At 38.7% G+C, this 21,009-nt stretch overlaps 1 protein-coding gene and 1 long non-coding RNA gene across 2 annotated transcripts; both read right to left on the bottom strand.

Annotated features, from left to right (window-relative positions):
* Window positions 1–2,393: 2,393 nt before the first annotated feature.
* LOC306883231 lies at window positions 2,394–4,559 on the bottom strand. Its single transcript, XR_013785342.1, has 6 exons — window positions 4,447–4,559; window positions 4,127–4,162; window positions 3,781–3,832; window positions 3,427–3,480; window positions 2,925–3,213; window positions 2,394–2,771 (listed from the first exon to the last, which is right to left on the bottom strand). It is a non-coding gene; the product is annotated as an uncharacterized lncRNA (long non-coding RNA).
* Window positions 4,560–6,504: 1,945 nt separating this feature from the next.
* On the bottom strand, window positions 6,505–20,768 carry LOC306883277 (uncharacterized protein). Its single transcript, XM_079438421.1, has 12 exons — window positions 20,584–20,768; window positions 17,413–17,911; window positions 16,880–16,941; window positions 14,883–14,985; window positions 12,740–12,825; window positions 12,561–12,661; window positions 12,304–12,374; window positions 11,425–11,532; window positions 11,189–11,259; window positions 10,266–10,383; window positions 10,018–10,182; window positions 6,505–8,855 (listed from the first exon to the last, which is right to left on the bottom strand). The coding sequence occupies exons 2-12, from the start codon at window positions 17,779–17,781 to the stop codon at window positions 7,365–7,367; spliced, it is 2,745 nt and encodes a 914-aa protein (XP_079294547.1). The 5' UTR covers window positions 17,782–17,911; window positions 20,584–20,768; the 3' UTR covers window positions 6,505–7,364.
* Between the last annotated feature and the right edge of the window lie 241 nt (window positions 20,769–21,009).

Raw genomic sequence — 21,009 nt, 5'->3', positions numbered from 1 at the left:
GTCTCTCAATTGTCCTCGGTGTGAAAAGATGGATCTCAAAATCATACAGTCATTGCTAGAAAGGGTTCAAATATGCAAAAGATGCTGGAAAACTGAAGAATCTGCAGGACATGGAGGATTTTTCTGAAGAACAGTGCTCAGTTTATCTGTTCAGAACAAACAGGAGACTCATGAACAACCATCACAAAACAAAAGAGTCGTAGATCATCCAGGTAACCACACACAGTGGTTCCCAAACTTTTGAAAGGGGTTATTTTAATAATTTCAGCTATTTTTTTTCTTGTTGACTATATGTAAACATATTATGTAAAATATCTTACTCAGGACAGTACTAAATAAAAAAAAAACATTATAACAAACTTTTTTTGTTATAATTATTCTCATTTTCACAGATTCTGCAAGGGGTTCACAAACTTTCGCATTTCACGGTTTTTTGGTTTTGTCTCATGTTTGTTTTTTTTGTTTAATCTTTTAAATCGAATAATTTCTATTTCTTTTAAAACTAGCCTATAAACAATGCCTTATTCAGTAATCACAAACGTCTGCGGTACATCCTTACTAGCGATAAGATTTACACAAGTGCAAATTCTCAAGTAATAAACCAAACTTTAAGGCGATTCTCAAATAACTTCAATATTTCTAACACTCTCTGTATCTGAATATACCAAAGCGAGGAAAACATTACTGTCCTTTTTTTAAGATTCCCATCAGATTTTATTTCTATTTAAAATTGATTTTACAATAAACAAACAGAAACAAAAAGGGAAAATACATACAGGACATAGTACAACATACTATGAAAATGGTACAGCATTGTTCATCTACAATCACAAATTAGCCACATTTCTAACTAAAATAAAGTTTGTAACATTGCCCAAGATAGGGGCCACCTGAAATGTCCCAAGCGGATGTTGGCTACAAAAACTATTTCTTTGAAATTGCAATGTTATCTGGGATATAACTGCCAAAGCTTAACAAGAATGCTCTCACTTCCCTAATAAAGCTCAGACATTCCACAGATATATATATATATATATATAATAATAATGTCCCTGTGCCACTGACTCACAGTAGAAACTTGATCTTAATCCACTGGAGTAAAACATCTTACTAAGCTCAGGTAATGGTATTTGTGTACATTAGTGAAATATCAATACATCTCTACATCTCCTTTTGAGATATTCAGAAAACAAGTCCAGCACCTTTATTTTTTATCTCATTGAAAATCTTACTATTTTTACACCGAGTCCATTAAATAAGGTTTTTCCAAAAGACTCAGTTGCATGGAAGCACACCACCTCCAGCTCAAAGCTGCTTTAAGGCAAACAAGACCAGTCTGCAGAACCGTGCCAAATTTACACCGCAAAGGCAGCATACAGTCACTCTGAAGTGGCATTTAGGAGTCTTTACGGTTTAATGTTGCTCAGAGGTGGCATAAATGCATTTACTCAAATACAGCTGTATGGTTTAACACTCTGGGCTGAAGTGGAGCAAAGCAGCCTCAACTTGGCTGCGTTAAGATGCCTCAAGCATTTCCCAGTCAATGCAGAGACATATACTTCAAGCACACAGTGAGAGAACAGAAGCATATATATTTTTTAAACATGCATGTCAAAGGAGGAGAGGCTTCAAAAAATAATGAATTTTGGAGCAATCTATTTTTAGTTTACAGGGAGTACACTCCAGCTAATCTGACACCAAGCATATTGTGCATGTTTAGTCCATTAAAGCTTGAGGACTCATTGTTCAGAAACACATAGGTGAAAACCATACTAAAAACAATGATTAATGCAGATCAAATAGGAACACATGCAGAGCTATTCTCTCCCACTTTCCTTTTAACTTGTAATTAATTACAGTAGAGGGAGACATCATCTCAGTACTCACATCAGCATTGTTCAAACCGGAGGCCTGGCAGAGGCGTTACAGGAAAGGCCAAGAGTACACTTTTTAGATGGTTATTTCATTTTAGCAACCTTGTCTTTGCCCCCCCCAAAAAAAAAAAAAAAAAGTTGCAACTCTCAGTTCTGACTCAGAATTTTTTAGATTAGATTCAACTTTGTCATTTATGCAGAGTACAAGTACAGAGCTAATGAAATGCAGTGTTATATTTAATGAATTCATTATATTTAATGAAATTTAAATAAACTCACAATTACAAGTTAAATTCCAAATTTTTTTTTGGGGGGGGGGGGGCTGATATGTTCTCAGAATTGCGACTGTGTCTTGCAATTGAGAGTTTATATCACGCAATTCAGAAAAAAATAAATAAAGTTGAGTCGCAATTACCTTTTTTAAATTTTTTATTCAGTGGCAGAAGCTGGCTTCCATTGAGCAGGGTGTAGTCCTCAGGGCAAGTTTTAAAACTTTAAAGTACTCAGACAAATTAAAGTGCGTTCCATTTAACTTTTATTAGCAGTATTTGAAAACAACAACATGACAAACTTTGTACCACTTCAGACACCTCATTCATTCTCTGTACATCAGTCAATGATGCTAGAGCAGGGGTGTCCAGATTTTGATGTCTGCAGAGATCCTGAAGTCCTTGATCATCTGGTTCATTTTTAATTGATCTGCATGCCATGCCCATGATGACAAAGCAAATCTATTTTAAGAACTTAAAATTTGTTTAAAAAAAAAATAAAAAAAAATGATATCCAATGTCCCTGGACTGTTTAAAAAAAAAAAAAAGAAAAAAAAAAAAAGAAAGTAATTTTCTAAGTCAGGGTTCCTCATTCCTGGTCCTAGACCAGGGGCGTCAAACTCAGTTCCTGGTGGGCCGGAGCCCCGCAGAGTTTAGCTTCAACCCTAATTAAACACCTGATCCAGCTAATCACATCCTTCAGACTTATTTGAAAACTACATGGTTTGTGTGTTGGAACTAAACTCTGCAGGGCTGCGGCCCACCAGGAACTGAGTTTGACGCCCCTGTCCTCGACAGAAACGGTCCTGCACACCCAAATCCATGTCTTTTGTTTTGCTTCCAGCCAGGTGTGTTGGAGAGCAGAACCAAACTCAACAGGAAAGTGGCTCTCTACGACCAGGAATGAAGCCTGTTCTAGGCACTTCCACTTAAAGTGGGAGGAGTTTAGAATTGTACATTTATATTTGTAACAAACATACAAAAGGAGAAAAAATGATCTCTTTTACGTGCTCATCGTAAAGGGGGTAGGAAGAGAGAACTTAATTTACGTAGATCTTCATACAGCTCTCCTACAACAAAGGAAAGAGGTGTGAAACTCAAGTTATGACACTCAACAGTAAATAAAAAGTGTAGCAGGCTTCTTTGTCAGATTTTTGTAGACAGTCTCAACAAAAATCAGTGCCAACCCTGCATATGCTATTCCAAGTTTAAAAGACATCACAGAGAAACAGTTCTGCTATGATGGTATCAACTTGGATCCCAACACTGAAGAAAGAGCTTACCCACAACAGGATGATCGTGATGGACCTTCCAGACCTCTCAACATTTACCTGATCCTGTAATAAGTTAAGGGAAAAAAAATAATCAGGTCAAAGTAATGGGACCGATATCAACCAACAAAACGGCATTCACAACCTACTTTATTACTTAATTTAGAGAAACTTAAAGATGTCTGACAGTTGAGGCTTAATACTATAGAAAACCAAAATAAAAATCTTAATTATGGCATGCAGTTGCTTCATACAAAACGCAAAAACAATTTAAGGTAAATTGTGATATATTTAAGGGAATAATCGACAACTGATTTGTCAATCGTACAGCCCCAAAGTGAGAAAAACAAACTACTAAGTACTCACCTCTCAACACAACAGGCCACTGGGATCACGGTATTCGGGGGTCTTGTGTGACCTGTAACAACAGTCCTAGTTAGAAACTCTGGCTCAAGCATGCAACTACAAGAATCACATTTGATGAGTGTTCGCCCTCAGACTAGGTCTGCCTCATTTTGTGAGCACAGACCACTCTCAGGAGGCACAGCTTGACCTGTGCTACACAGCAGGATTCACTAAAACAGCCAAACCTGGAGGAGCACACACGGCAGCACCTTTCTCTTCCAGCAGAGTAACACTAGCTCAGGCATGGACTGGCCTGCACTGCTGACTACCGCTGGGGTATCAAACCAGAGAAGAGCAGCACACTTACATCAGAGCTGCAGGAGATCCAGGCCACGTTCAGCCCCTAAAACAACACACCAGCACATATAAACACATATAATACTAGCGTCAACAGAGCTGCTTCAACTACAAGTGTAGGGGAATTGAGCTCCTGATTTAGACTTATAAAACATTGTTTTAAAGTGCTTTAAATTCACCGGAACAACCAAAAGGAAACAGCCACGTGCTAAAACTCGCGCGCACGAGTTAGTATCAACCATTTCGAAACAGACGATTTGATTAAGTACCTAGTTTGAATACTTAATTCAATACTTAATAATTCAACAGCTTGTTTTGGTAAAACCTTACCTTCCTGTAACAGCCTGAGTTTCTCATTTTTATGCGCTCTGACGCTCTTCAGCGGCAACAACGCAAGAGAGAGCGCGCAGTGCAGCGCGCCCGTATTTATAGCGCTGCTGAATACCACCGAAGAAGAGAGAGCGTGACATCACACGGTGACGTCTGATCGCGAGCGAATCGCTCTTATGAACTGATTCTTTATTTTTTTTTATTTTTTTTGTAACAATCTTTATTTTCTAATTAATGTGTTTTCGTTTGTGTTTGTCTTTTATGTTTAATTTATAACTGTTGGTAATTATTTTATGGATTTGTATGTGATCCCTTGGCTATGTTCTTCTGGTAAAGGACTATAGTACATACTGTTAGGCCTCTAAAACATAGTTAATAGAAGTATAGTAAAACATTTCAGCCTTGGCTTAGATCAAGCCAGGATTAGGCCATAGTTCAGTTAAGACATTTAAGTCATTTTTATAAAGATGTTTAGGGAAAAAAGAGTGCATCTTACAAAACAAAGGCACTGATATATTTTAAGATCAGTCAATGCAAGTTTATTTCAGTTGAAACAGCTAAGACTTACATTTTAGTCTAGGACTAGGCTTAAGCCTTGTCTGTGAAACCAGGGGATAAGCATCTTTTATAAGCGTGCCTCAGAAAATACATTACCGCTGTGCATCTTGAGACAAATCAATGGTACTGACAAAGCCTGTTTTAAGATGCCAGGTCAAGTTCATTTATTTCAGACCTGCATTTATTCCAGTTTAAGCTTTGTCTGTGAAACTGAAGGGTATAACCTCTATAGAAAACGATCAAGAAACTATAGCATCCACAACACCCTAGAAACCACCCAAAATACTCTTGCAATATATCTTGACTGTTTTTGATAATCTAGGACAGTTCACCATTCTTTGCAGGTCAAAACAGTTTTGAGTGAATGAATGATTAAGATGTGTGTGTTAAATGTCAGAAATCTGGTCTTGTCACAGTATCAGTCATTTTACTTTTTTAAGAGAAACACACTGAGACACAAAAAATGAAGGGAGTACTTGTTTGTATAATGCAAGTAGCCTACATCTTATATATCATGAAGAAATTGTATTGAGTTGAGAGAGGTCTAAGGCCTCTAAAAGGCCTATTATATTCTTGTTGTGACTTTTCCAGACGTTTCATTGCATTTCCCACAGAATAACGATGTCATTGGCAGAGATTGATCAAACCAGCAATGCGCTGAATGACATGCGTGCACATGGATACACAGACAGACAGCAGCGGTTTATTGCCTTTCCCAAGAGTTCTGGCGTCATTATGTCCTATAAAAGGGTCGTTCCCACTGAGACCCCAAGCATCCTTTCCTCTCCCGTCTCCCACTGTTCAGCTGGGGATTCTTGACCGTGCCTGAAGCATCACCATGGCAACGTTTACAAGCTGGGAGTGACTGTGTCAAGAGAAGGGATGGGAGATCAGGGGCCTTTGAGTGCAACCGAGGGCCACAAAACAATGAGCTGTTAATGAGGACTGCAAAATAAGAGGAAGTTTCAGGGCCTTCTGGTTCATTTGCCCACTCTGACCTTATCATTTTGGCATAAGTCATTGATAGAGTGAGGATATCCAAAAGAACCTAAAATGTAGCTGCCCCATTACCAGCAGTGATGTGCTCAAAACCTAACCAGACAGGCATATTTTTAGATGGGATGTAACGAATATTGCATGGGTTTTGTTACCTTCCTACCTCCGTATATTATACATGAAGGCAGCATTTTTCAGGTTTTGGACACAAACAAGGGTGCATGTGTGTTATATCGGTCACTGAATAAATTAATAAAGGATGACAAACACTTACCACTTGCCAGTGGGTTATTTCTACACTGATAATGAACAATGTTCATCTAAAATTAAAAAAAGCATTAGCTTTTCAAGAAGCTCGTTGACTGGGATATGAAGGGAAAAGATCAATAATACTTTTATTCTTTCAAATCTATCCTTTTGATTGCTGCTGTAACCCGTGTTACATTAAACATCTGTTAAATAACATCAGGTAGAATATCTGAACAAAAGGCTTGCAAAAAGAATAACAGTAAATTCATTTTTATTTCAAATTCTCATTTACAAATACAAACATTACAAATGGCAGCTGTGTTTTTGATTCGGTTAATTTAACATTCCATATAAACAACACACACACGTACAGCAGATTACCACAAAGAAGGTTTCTGCCAGCATTACATCTCTCTTTCGTCTGTAAAGTGCATCAGAGTTGAAGGAACCCAACATGTACAAATGGACACACACCTCACACACAATTTACTTCAACACATTAGCTTTGGGATCTTGAATTACTACATTCATGTTTTTAACTGAAGTTTTGCATCATTATTTTGTACCTGTAACTCAAGCAGTCAATTTGACCTGAATCAAAGGGCAAGTTAAAATCAATATCCCACATGACATGAGCGTTCACTTCAGTCATTAACTGTGGTCTGTTTTGACTGTGACAGCTCCATTCGACATTCTAACATCACAAACAAAACATATTGAAAGAAGGTTCTGGCAGGAATCCTTCAGATGTGCGCTGTAACCTGCACAGAGCACTCGAGTGTCCAGAGGTAGAGCTAAAGACAGTGCTGGACCCGACTCTCCTGACCGTTTCCATCAAAGTCTTGAAATCAGAGGCGAAACTCGCTGTGACCTGAATTAGCAGCGGAGAGCTCTGGAAGTAGCAGTCACTCTGCTCGGATGCATTACAGAGTCCATTCTGGGCCGACCCAAAGAATGGCTCCTTTATTTACTGGCATTCTGCAGTTTGAGTTGACCATTCACACAAAAACCTTGACATCCACTAGAGAAATCATACGAATTTAGTTCCTCACGCATGTTACGACATACATAGATAACATCAACCCACTGCTACTAAGAGTTCAAGAAACCAGATATCATCTCCACGTGGGCTGGGGAGCAGGTTTGGGAATTTTAGTGCCTGGGATTCTGGTGCCAGCACTCTTGGTCGTCTTGACTTTGGCTTCACTTATGATGGCCGTGCGGATTGTCTTTGCAGTCGTAGCAGCGGTGGGAGAGTGCATGCTCTGGGGAGACTGGGATTCAGAGTTGGGCGCTAGGCGTTTGGAAACACGAAGCGGTGAACCCCTTACAAACGGCTCTGGACACTTGTCCTTATCCTGGGTCAGCTTCTCAGTAGTGTTACCTTTTTGTTTCCCCGTATCGGACGGGGTGTTTACTCGCTGGCGTGCATTGCTGTTGCGTTTGAGTTCATTTTGAACGCCAGCGAAGCGTGTCGCTAGCGATGTGCGTATGGATGAAGGACGTGTAGGGGAAGGCCGTGACACATGATTAGTCGACAAAGCGTCCGCAGGAGTCGGCTCAGCCTTTGTGCGCACTCTCGGGATCCCGCTGCTGTTGGAGGGCCCTCCTCGCTGTACCAGCAGTCTTTTGGTTGGCCCTCGAGTTGGCGTCTTTACCAGATGGAAATCATCCTTGGCATGCGGTGAGCTTGTGCCCTCTCGCTGCTCGGCTTCCCGCTCTTTCTTCCATTTGGAGCAGCGATTTGTGGTTGGCCGCGTCACAGTTGGAGAAAGCCTCTCGTAGGAGCGTAGGGCCCTCACTAGGGTGTGACACTCCAGCGTCTCTCCAATCGCCGGGTAAACGTGCTCTCTGTCTGGGCTACAGGGCTCCTGGGCGAGATCTTCAGGAGGAGAAGATGCACTTGACCACGTCTCTCTCTTTTGAGACTTGCCATTTACGCACTCTTTACTCTTAGCATCCTTCAAGGTATCGGTTTCTATTTGCGTCAGCCTTTCAGAGGCGTCTTGACCCGGTTTCTCAACTTTCAAAACTTTGTTAGGGGATAGTCTTGTGAGCGGCGAGACATTCACTGCCCCCTCCTGATGTGACGCCTTTGTTTTTCCAAAAGCAACAAAAGCGTTATCACTGGGGACTGTCCTCGTTTTCAACACAGAATGGCTTTTCGTAGCATTCGGGGAAGCCATTGCATCTCGCTGCAGGTCACATGTCGAATCTGTGCTTAAACGCTGAGCTTGTTTGAATTGATTTATCCCTTTAGTCTCCTCAGTGTCGGCATTATTCTTCAGCAGCAAATGTCTAAGCTCCGAGTCTCTGCTGAATGCTTCAGGATTGAGAGCATGTAGGTCTGAGTCCTCTGATTGTTGGTGCTGTGGGTTGTGAGATTTCATGTTTCTCTTGCCGGAGTGGAGGAAGTACTGCGAGAGTCTGCGCAGGCTGCGGCGGCTCCCCGTGTAACTCAAGCTCCTCTGCAGCGCGTGCTCCAGGTCAGAAGACTCCTGCTCCACCTCCAGCCCGGTGCACAGAGCCAGAGAACGACGCTTTTCCACATTCACACGCTCGCGCGCCAAACGCCGCTGCTCTTGTACTTCCCTCTCGGTGTTCTCCTGTTAGGAAGCAGATAGGAACAAATCACGTTTGAGATTCTGAACTTTATTTCCATAAATCAGTTTAAACTGACCATTTTAATGAACTAATGGGTCTCAGATCTATGCCATCAGTTAAAATGTTCATGGAAGCCACTGGAAATTTTCCATTTATTAAGAAAAATGCATGCAAGTAAATAGTATATATTACCAGTACAGGTAATACATACAGTACATACAGTTATTGGATATTAATAAAAAATGTCTACATTTATTAGAAGAAAAATGCCTTAATTTTGCCTTTTAACCTTTATTTTTGCCTATTTACCTGCTTTTTATTGGCATAATCTGTAACTAGCTTTTTACTATATATCTTACATTGTAAAAAAAAAAAACTATACATTAATAAAAAAGTAAGTTTAATGCTTGGGTGACTTTTGAAATTATGGTTCTTCTGATTGGAAAAAAAAAAAAATCTATCAATATGATTGGGATTCAAAAATCAAATGAAATTGTTTTTAGTAGAGAATATTTATTAGTGCTGTCAAAATATAAAAAAAAAAAAAAAAAAAAAAAAAAAAAAAAAAAAATCCCATCCAACATTAAATATATATATACATACATACACACACACATATACATATATATATATATATATACACACACACACGTATACATTTAAAAAATATTTACATGTATATATATATATATATTTATTTATATAATATATAAATATATTTAAAATATAAACACCACATTTTTCTTATATACATGCGTTTGTGTGTATTATTTATTTATATATATATATATATATATATATATATATATATATATATATATATACACACACACACACGTAATAAATATACACAGTACATATATTATGTAAACAAAAACGTTTATTTTGGATGCAATTAAATCGCGATTAATCGTTTGACAGCACTACATAATGTGTGTGTGTGTACTGCGTACTACCAAACCAATTAAACATCACTTAAGTGGTTGCTATGAGTCACATTTACATAAAAAAATATCAAGTTAAACTTTGTGTGTCTTCGTAATAACATACTTTCAGATTCAGATTTTTGCAACTCTAGCTTCAGGCAAGTACTGGACATTTTAAACTTTATTTGGTTGTTGTAATTTAAAGAGGCCGTGCAGTCAACATGATTCAATGACTCACCTGCACAGCTCGTTGGAACCGATGGCAGAAGCAGTGGAAGATAAGACAGGCCTCCTCCAGTTTGAAAGACTTGTCATCTTCACAGAAGAAATCCACAAGGGCCTTACTAGTCTTCTGTAAGCTTTCCAGCTCGTCCTGAGCTTCCTCCAGCCTCACTTCTGCAACCTGAACGAAGAAATTATGAAATTGCTTGTTGAACAGACACATGAACATCTGTGAATATGATCTGGACGCCGATGGGAACGAACCTCTAGAAATGTTCTGGTCTGCTGCTCGATTTCAGCATCAGCCTGAGCTCTGACTCGCAGCTCAGCAACTCTGCGTTGTAGTCGAGAAAGATCCTCCACCACAGACTCTTCTGACAACCTGACCAGAAAAAAAACAAAAACATGCTTTGTGATTTAAGTTCTTTCTAACATTAATCACGGAGGAACATAATAATGAAGTGCATATATTAGAAGAATAAAGAAATGCAATATTTGTGAAATATATATAAAAAAAACAAAAAAGGGTCATATTTCACTCAAACATAATAATAAAAAAAAAGTCAGAACAACAACAAAAAGGTCTGATGTAAAATACTTTAAGAGATTTTTTGGTAACACTTTAGTTTAGGGACCAATTCTCACTATTAACTAGTTGCTTATTAGCAGGCATATTTCTAGTATATTGGCTGTTTATTAGTACTTAAAGCACATATTAATGTCTTATTCTGCATGACCATATTTTAGGTCCTACCTACCCCATACCTAAACCTACTAAGCAACAAACTAGGAGTTTACTGAGGCAGTTGTCTTAGTCACTCATTAGTTAATAGTGGGTTAATAGTGAATTGAACCCCAACTCAAGTGACTTTTTATTCTTACTTTTGAGACATTTGTTTCCTCATTAAGGATTTGTTGGTATTAAAGTTGAGTTGAAGTAAAGTCAAGTTGAGTAAAAATGTGTATAATTAAAATGAAAATGTCACAAAAAAAAAAACAATCTTAAACCATTATTTTCTAAATTTCTCCAGATCTTCTTTATTAAACGTAAAATATTCTTTTGATTTTGGGATGAAATGTGACCCAGAAATGCTCTTGACAGGCTTTGCAAGATGAATCCATTGGTAATCTATTGGACTGGGAGCTTAGGAATTTTGATCCTGTTAAAAGCTTGTTTGTTTCCTGACCTTGAAGCTGGACCGATGTGACTCAAGCGGCTGGGAAACATCAGCAAGTCTTTATCCTTCTTCACAGCCTCCTAAAAGTGAGAAAAAAAAACAAAACAAAAAACCTCAGACTGAATTTGATCCAGAATTCTGTCCTACTGATTCCGTTCTATCACAACGATGACCCCAGCAGCTGTGTGTACTTTATTTTTATCTATGAAAGTGTGGCTTATTACATGTTTATCCCTCACACTTACCATGGCGACAAAATGGAGGAGGTTCATGCCTGGCTTGTTGGCTTTGGTGTCGGCCAATTTGAGTAAAGAGGAAATCCTGAATCCAGCAGCATTCCCAGCATAGCCACCCTGAGAGCACAAGAGAGAGACCTCAGACTGAATTCACACCAGGAGATACGTGTTGATTAGGGTGACCAGACGTCCTCTTTAAAAAAAATGCATCCGGCCAGGATTTCTAAATCGCCCAAAATGTCCAGGATTTGGCTTTTGCTTTCTACAGTCGCCATTCATTGTGTGCGTTTTTGTATTAAAGTCTGAAAGACTGTTTTCTTAATCCTGCACCCGCTGAATTTCTGACCATTAACGCCTGCTCCTGCAAACTATCTAATATTGAATATCATTTTCATGCATCAGAGAGCCGCTATCAATATGCAGAGTACTTAAGTCACTTTGGATGCAGGGTTGCCAAATCCACATCTTTTGCACAGATTTGGGCAATTCCTTCCGATTTTAAACTCTTGCAAAGGGTTAATTTCCTCCCGTGGGTTAAAGGTTAGAAATATTGCATAAATGACATTTGACTGAAATGCTTGCATTGAAACATTTAGCATTCTACCTATGATAAAACCATGGTAGATGTTAAGTTTTGTGAAGGATGGCCACTGGTAGGAAGTCATATAGTTTGTGTTTATAATCAAACGGTGACTCTAAAATATGTATTTTAGGTATGGAAATGACATATTTTGAGTTTTGATATTTGGGATATGGTCATTGTGTTACTTTGGGGGCTAATTAACCCCTCTCCCCCCATCAGCATTCTACCCCTACTGTCCTCTTTTTTTGAAAACTAAAATATGGTCACCCTAGTACTGATGCACAAGCATCACATAAAACACTTACAGCGTTCATGTAGTTTCCCGCCTTGAGCACCAGTCGCAGGATGTAGTGAAGCTCCGGGCAGCTCAGCAGCTCTACACAAACAACACATCAATGATCCCCTCCATCAGGATCCACTTACACCATCAAACACCAGAACAAAACTCCATAAGAGGCTGAGCACAAGATCTCTGCTCACACGTGAACTTCATTTAGGAGGTGAGCGAAAGCTTTCAGAGCTGCAACAGGTCCAAACAAATCAAAAGAGAGGAAGTTTTTACCTCGAGCCGCCTCCCGCAGACATCTGGCCGCCACACAGAGAGAGGTCACTGCAGGGTCAAACTCCTGCTGGAGGATCATGACGTCCAGACGCATGCGAAAGCTAGAGATGATGAGCAGATTAATGAGCGAGGAGTGAAAGAAACTATGACGAGGAGCATTTATAGTCCTGAGCTCTTACCTGGGTAACTCCACCAGCGACAGAATGAAGAGATCTGGCTCTGCCAATAAACTACGCTCACCACTGAACTTTTTCAATCTGGCCTCCTGTACAAAAAGAAACAAATACAAAGTAGATTTATATGTGATGATGAATACTGTATACTAGGGTTGCACAGTATACCGGTACTGTGGTAGTATCATGATACTAAAGTATTAGATTCACTGATTATAACCAGGGTCGTCAACTTTGGTAGCCTGAGATTTTAATGACATGGACTGAGCCAATCACACACACACCGCTATTTGAGGTTCCAAAGGATCATTTTTCATTTCATTAATACCGTAATTTACTCGTGTTCTTAATCAAAATCCAATTATAATTTGAATTATACAGTTTTTATAAATGCTCTCAATTAATGCACTTATTTCTCTTTTGAGCTGCGTCTGTCTTTGAATTTAAAGGCACTCCCTTGCTGTTATGGCAAACTATTTACCAAAATGTAAACATGCGTAGAAGAGTATTTTAATATACAAAGAGGCATTTCTTTACTGTAAATTACATTAAAGACAGCGATTGCTTCTTCCACAGCTCACATATTGAACTAATTGACACTTATCCACCAGAGTGGCCAGTGCATCTCTGAATATTCAGAGGAAAATGGTCTTTCATTTATATAAACAAAAAAAAAGTATATAAAAATAGTAAAAAAGAAAAGAAAAAGAGAAACATCTCTTTTCTGAATACAATATTTTAAAAATAATTTAGTAAAATCCACATAAGCTTTGCAGATCTTTATAGGAAGGGGTTTAAACGATATTTTTCATACTTATGCAATCATTTTTCATGGTTCATTGAACATGCACCTGCGTAAAAAAAAATATAACGTAGTCATCTCTAAAAAATTGCTCTTAATTGTAATGTAACATTCCTTTTCTTTGAAGCTGCTTTGCAACAAATTGCATAATGAAAAGTGCTATACAAATAAACATGAATTGAAATTGAACTGAATAAACTGCAATGTCCATAATATAAGACGTCCAAGACAGTGCTGCAGGGAGACAGGGAGGTCTCTGATTGTCCTTGCAGTGACACACCGCATGTTACCACATGTGCCTAGATGTGTTTGAGAACTTGCAAATGTCTTGGAATAACATCTCAGAGCAAAAACTGGCAAATCTGGTGCGGTTCATGAGGATGAGACTCACTGTGGCACTGAAAGCAGCTGGTGAACACACAAGAGACCCACAGTGACTTTATATTTTTCCTTTGGAATAACTCATTCCTTTTCTGTTTGTCACATGCCTGTGAAACTGGTTCAGTTTGTCTCAGTGGTTTAACTTGTTAAACAAACATTTACATATAAGAAGAAATTTGCTGGAAATAAAAGTTGAATGCGACAGAACATATGGATTTCTGTGAATGTGGTTTGAGTATGTACTGAATATCTGAATTATACACTATCGTGTGGTACCATGCCACTTTGTATAAGATCACTATACATGTCTATGGTGTCATGACATGCACTTTATGCCAACTGCAAGTGAAACAGCATCCAATTACATTTCTTGAAAAATTGTTTTAATCTTCAATCCAATTTTAGTAAAAAAAATTAACATTCCTCTAGACTTCCCTAAAGCACACTGGGACACAGTATTCTATGCAATGTGCTGGAATATGCCATGGATATGTTTGCAGGAGTTGTAGTGTGTTGGACTGAATGAAGAAATTTAATATTTTCATGTCAAAGACGGTGGAGCCACAGAGCAGCACACACCTCATCTACATAATAGTCACGGACCAGTCGCAGTTCTACATCAGTCCACAGCTTTAACAGCTGGAGAGAAGTTTTATGGAAGTTTGCGCCGGTGAGCTCCACAATAACTTCCCTTTGACCAGATTTACTTTAAAATGCAGAGTATGGCATACTTTATGAACACTCAATTTTCTCTTTAGGAAAATTATCTCCTTATCCACTCAGCAAGATTTTTCCTGGTCGGAAGCATTACATTTCTAATAATCAGAAAGTGTAACAGGAGATTATGCAGAGAAAACAGATGATTTCAAACAAGCAGCATCATGTCTAATTGCTTTTAATGTGAAGCAGACCGAAGCGTGGAAGGAGACGTTTCTGTGAAGTGTGGCGTGTCAGAGTATTCAGTACCTCCTCATGATCAGGCAACAGCTTGCAGAGTTCTGCCAGTTTCTCAGCTCCGTAACGCTCTCCGACCCCTCGCCGCACATCCTCCACAATCTCCCTAGCGGCACTGAGGGAAGAGCAAACTATGACAATTACATCACTTTCAGCTATTTTCTCTGTCCATATAAAATACAAATCTCTGGCTCAGCTGAATCAAGAATAAAGGTCCTTGCACAACAGGTCCGAAATTTTCATGTGTTTTTCATACTTTTCATATTCATCATCCTTTCCTATCTAAATATGCGAAAATGCAGAAAATTGATTTTTGTTTTTAATGACAGACGAAATGTTCAGAGGCAGTGTGTAAACATGACTGACACGTGAGTTCGTATTTATTTTTCAACGATCGAAAATTTGCAATGGCCTTAAGAGTCAGGGGCTCTACTTTTATTCCATCTCAAAAAAACTAAAACTTTTATTATTTCAACAGAAATTAGTTTATTCCTCAGTTTAAAAGTGTTTTAGTTTATTTAGTTTTAGTGATTACATTTTTAGTACTTTAAACTAGACCAAATTGACAAACGCTGCTTTGGCAACTATAGCTGTAATAAAATAAGCTTCTCTTTTAGTCATTTATTTATTTTTAATATCAAGAAATGAAAAACTTATGTTTTAGTTAATAATAATCCTGGTACTCATGTATACAATTACAATGGAAGTCTATGGGGCAAGTGTCCCTCTGGTGTAAACGGTCCCTTTTTGGTGTCTATAGGGACATCGTGTGAAAACGAATAGTATAGATGGACAGAGAAAGGTCAGTGACTGATTTTTAACGTTCATATTGTTTTTATGGTAATACTTGTAAAATACTGTGTTTTGAACACTTCTTCAGTGCAACGCTTGCCCCTAGACTTTCATTTTAAATGCATTACTGTAAATATGATTATTCTTTTAGCAAATAAAGGAAAAATACACTTTCTGTGGTAGTCAGCTACAGAAATCTAGTATCTGGACAGAGTTTTGAATTTGGTCTCGTTGACCTAGATGCTTGTCAGTCCAGTTTCACTTGGTTCCTCAGGCCAGAGGAAAGGACACACACGTGTCAAGCCCACAGCTGGTTATTTTGCTTATATCAAAAGAGGTTCAACACTGGTTTATATAGATTTTTTTTCTGGCCTAATTGTTCATGTCAGATAGTACTGAAGGCTCCTGCGGTTTCCTGATTGAGCGTAAAATGAAAAAAGGTACATGGGTCTACAGCAACAAAGACCTGCTTTGGCCACGGCTGAGTATAATTCATACTAGTAAACTTCAAATGTTTCACAGGGAAATGAGTTTGCCTGCATAAGAACTTCTCCGTAATTCCTCCACATGTTCTGACAGATATCAGTCCTTTTCAAACTCAAATGGGCACTGCTACACCCATATATTTACTCAGCAAGCAAGTGCTGACATGAAAAACAACTCTTTTTCATAAAACAAAGACAATTGCATTGAAAGGGATGAATAATGATTTAAGGCTTATGATTTCCTGTATGAGCTGCTTTCACTCTGTAACATTTCATTGGAAACACCTGAATTGACATTTAATCTCAGTGCAAACTATGAAAAGCCAGAGCAGAGTTCAGGTTGCATTTCTCATCAAGGCTCATTTGGCCAAAAAGCAGGTGTGACCTTTGACCACGTTCAGTGACCATCAAACCCAGCTGTTCTGACAGGACAGCATCTTCTGAGGGCAATCAATGGCTCAAAAATAAACATAACCTGCAGCTACTGCCTGTCTGAAGTGTTAAGATGCTCTCTCTAGGAAACCTTCACTTCCTGTTTGTAACAAATGGGACAATATCACTGCCCCCATTTTTAAAACAGCCAATACAGTTGTCTATATAGAGCAGGGTGACCAATATAGTATATAGTATATATATTAATGTGGTTGCAGAGAAATGTGCACATATCATCTTGTCAAGTGACCTGACTAATATATACTGTTCATAACTAGTAAAAATGAAACCAAAACTTACATTTTCAACTGCCGCAGAAATATCCCAACATTCATGCAGCGCTTTGAGTCGAGCAGCGTAACCTGCAAACACAAATGAAGGTAATCAGCACACAAACTCACAAGCTTGCAAAAGTGACCGCTTGGTTTAAATAAAACTATATAAGTTGTTTAAAAGTCTTCACTAAACATGCTGTAAATATTGAACAAAGTTGATTGATGCTTATTAAAAAAAGAAGGAAGTCTTGCAAAAGTTCATTGCCTTTAACAATAAATTAAGACAATTACTGCAAATATATTTTTTAAATTGAACATGAAGATGAGGTCTTTGTCATTGCATCTTGTTTTTCCAGCATCTTGAGCCAAGAGCATTAGAAAACTCTAATCTGTTCCATTTTTGTGCTCCATTCAGCTGTTTATGAACACAAAAACATCCCCTGGCTGAACGTTATATGATGGTCATGACCTTAAACCAACAACACAGGGCTTTCAAAAGACCAACAATTTCAAAAATGTAGCTTTATCCATGTGGTAGACAAAGAAACTTGCTCTTACTTTGTCCGCACTCGTCTCTTGTGGAGACCCGCAGCGCCGTAAGCTGCGCCGGAAACCGCTGGCCCGGTCTGGCCTGTCACCCTCTTTTTGCCCAAAGAGCTCATCCAGAGAGCTCAGGTCAATGGAGAGCTCACAGTCCTCATCCAGAGAGCCGCTCCACACACTCTTGCGGCCCTCCACACGCTCTTTGGGGATCCGCTCCCAGTTGAGGTTTCGAAGCCGGTGTTTGCGGCCGGAGTCGACTCGGGTCAGACCGCTAGCTGAGACGGGCGGAGGAGGCGGAGGAGGAGGGGGAGGAGGAGGAGGAGGAGGAGGAGGAGGAGGAGGAGGAGGAGGGATCGAGGGTGGAGGGATGGGGACAGTGGCCATGGATTTCAACTCTTGTTCTTGGGTGTCAAAGTCTGTTCCATGAAATGTCAAAGATTTAGTTTCCAGACAAATGAAGCAAATAGTCCACAAGAAAGAAGCTGTCCACTCTCCTCACGGCTGTGATGTATATCTGCAGCGGAAAACACGATAGATGCACTGAAACAACAACATTTACACTGCAAACTGGTAAAACAGCACGTGAATTAAAATACGAGAACAAAAATAGATCCACTAGCCAACTTATCTAAATCTATAATTAATTGTGAAGCTACAATGAAAAGTTGTAATTTTATATATACACGATCATTCAAAAGCTTGATTTTTTAAATGTATATGAAAGTAGTCTCTTATGCTCACCAATGCTGAATTTATTTGATCAACATAAAAACAATACTGTTTCTAAAAGTAATATTGGTTTTACGGTTTTATGTTGATACAGTATACAATTTAAAATATAATTTTTGCTGTGATGATAAAGCTGAATTGTCAGCATCATTATACTCTTAAAAATAAAGGTGCTTAAAAGGTTGTTCACAGCGATGCCACAGAAGAACCATTTTTGGTTCCACAAAGAACCATTCAGTCAAAGGTTCTTTAAAGAACCATCTCTTCCTTCCCTTTTTATAATCTGAAGAACCTTCTTTCACCATAAAGAAGCTTTTGTGAAACAAAGGTTCTTCACGTTAAAGGTTCTTTATGGAACCATTTAGACAAAAAGGGTTCTTCTATGGCATCACGAAGCACCTTTATTTTTAAGAGTGTACTCCAGTCTTCAGAGTCACATGATCTTCAGAAATAATTCTAATATGCTGATTTGCTGCTCAAGAAACATTTCTGATTATGAACTGAAATGTGACAGTAAAGACATTCATAATGTTGCAAAATATTTGTATTTCAAATAATTGCTGCTCTTTTGAACATTTTAATCAATGAATCTTGCAAAAAAAAAAAAAAAGAAAACGTTGATTGATTTCTCTCAAAACAAAGTTGTCATTTTCCAAACTTTTGACTGGTGCTGTAGACACATATGGCACACACTTTAACCTAAACATAACTAGCTAGAAATCATTTTGGTTAAATGCAAAAAGTCACAAATCCAAAGCAAAATTTCCTGTTTAGAAGAGCCCAGCTGATCACAGCTCCTATAGCAAAGCCAGATTACATCACGCAGTCCATCCTCACTTGCGTGCCTTAAGCACTCGAGCACCGGTCAACAAACAATGAGGTTGTTTACTGCAACGGGGCAACCCAAAGTGAGCCTATGGGGTCAGGCACCTGGCAGCTGTTGTCACCCAATTAACACGAGGGTGTCTGCAATGAGTGTGTGCTTCCCCTCGGTGCTTGTGCTGCTGCCAGGGAAGAGTTTAACCCGAGGTTACACTTTCAAAAGGGTCCAAGGTGTTGAGATTTCCCAGCACATGAAGCGCTCAAGCCCTGTGTGCTTCCTTCCTCCTTGGAGAAACTCCTGCCACATGTGTGCTCTGAGCATCTACACACCCTGCATGACGCTCCTTCCTCCAGTCCAGTTAATGAACACGAATGAGGCCACAGGACAATGACAGAAAAAGAGAAGCTGACACAGATTCTGGATTACTGGCAGAGCAAACAAGAGGCTGTGCTGCCAAAAACATGAGCATGCCGTAACTTGAATCCATGTGTACGTGCACTTCCAAAAACTACAGCCCGCACCATTTTCAACTTTTGGTATAATAATAATCAAAATTAAAGAATGGGAATAAAAGTATAGGAATTGTGTGCAGACATTAAAACGCTTCTCACACTGTTCCTTCTCTCAACCATCAATGAGGTGCATCTTGGGAAGCTTTTAAACAGTATTGAAGGAGCCCAGGTGAAAAAAAAGTGCACCTCCATAAGGTACTTAAAGTGCTTTACTCTCACATTTAATATACTTAAAAACATATTCTTTAGTACTTAAGATAAACATCGAAGTGCACTCAACTGTGCTATTTTGGGACATCATGAATATGAACTAAATGCTTTTAACACTATCTCTGCATTTCAAAAATGTAATTAGTTGCCACTTGTAGTACACTTGAGTGCACTAGTGTATGAAAGATGGGTTCCAGTGTACTAGTTTTTTGTAAATACAGAGATAGTATGTTAAAAGCACATTTTAGCACTAAAGAATATTTTTTTAGTATATTAGGTACAAAAATAGTGTGAAAATAGAGCACTTTAAGTACATTATGGAAGTTCACATGTATTCTGGATATGTATATTTAAAAATAAAAATAAAAAGAATATTTCCAGAATCGATTGATAATGCAGTCGGCAGATGTTTATTAAAGAACCTGCACAAGCAAAGCTATCAGTGCAGATCACCTTCTGGCCCATATATATCGGTCTATCAGAAACTTGATCATGTGAGAGAAACAGAATAGAATGATGCAGACTGAACTCGTTACATTTTAATTCTTTTCGAATCCACCTGAGCGCGCTCTATCAACCTCTGTTACAATTGTGGAAAAACGCAATGATAAAAACGACAATTAAAAATAACGCCTTACATCACATTTTCTTCACAGCCAGTTTAGTTTAATACAAACCGAATGAAGCTTTTTGAGCAACTTCATGAACGTCTTGGAAAGTTTCCTCTGTAGTCAGCGTCTATTTATTCGCTTATTAACGTGAAATATCCTAGAAATAAACAACTCCAGTAGAAATGAGTAGAACAGAAACGCATATTTCCCAAACATAGGAAGAATGTGCAATTAGTGTCGACCTGCCTTAAAATAAATAACCATTAAAAATAGCAAAGGCACTCGATAAAACAGTACTTACGGTTAACTTCGGATCATTACGCATGCAATCCGATTTAGAACTAAATAAAAAAGCTTTAAAAGAATTCCCCATCCACTGAGAAATTTCCACGCGTGTCTATGAGCATAAAACATTGGCGAACACACACTGAACGCCGGAGCGTCCCATTATTAGACTCAGTCCACCGAAAACTCCCAAACTTCTGAAGCGCTCTCTGCGCTCCTTCATGCGCATGCGCAGCAGCTGACGCGCTCATTGGGCTCCCCCCGCGGGAATTCACCAATCCTACTACGGGAAAGAATTATCTCATGAATATTAATTACGTAACGTGCAACCGATTTAGCATAAACGCAAACTGGTAAGCAGTGGACACAGTCCTACAAAATCGTGAAAATATCTACATTATTGCAAATACAAAAAAAAAAGAGACGTTACTAAACGCTCTAG

This window comes from Barbus barbus (genome assembly GCF_936440315.1).
Source record: "Barbus barbus genome assembly, chromosome: 17".
NCBI lineage: Eukaryota > Metazoa > Chordata > Actinopteri > Cypriniformes > Cyprinidae > Barbus > Barbus barbus.
The sequence above is the reverse complement of the archived record's forward strand: the minus strand, read 5'-3'. Positions and strand labels throughout refer to the sequence as shown.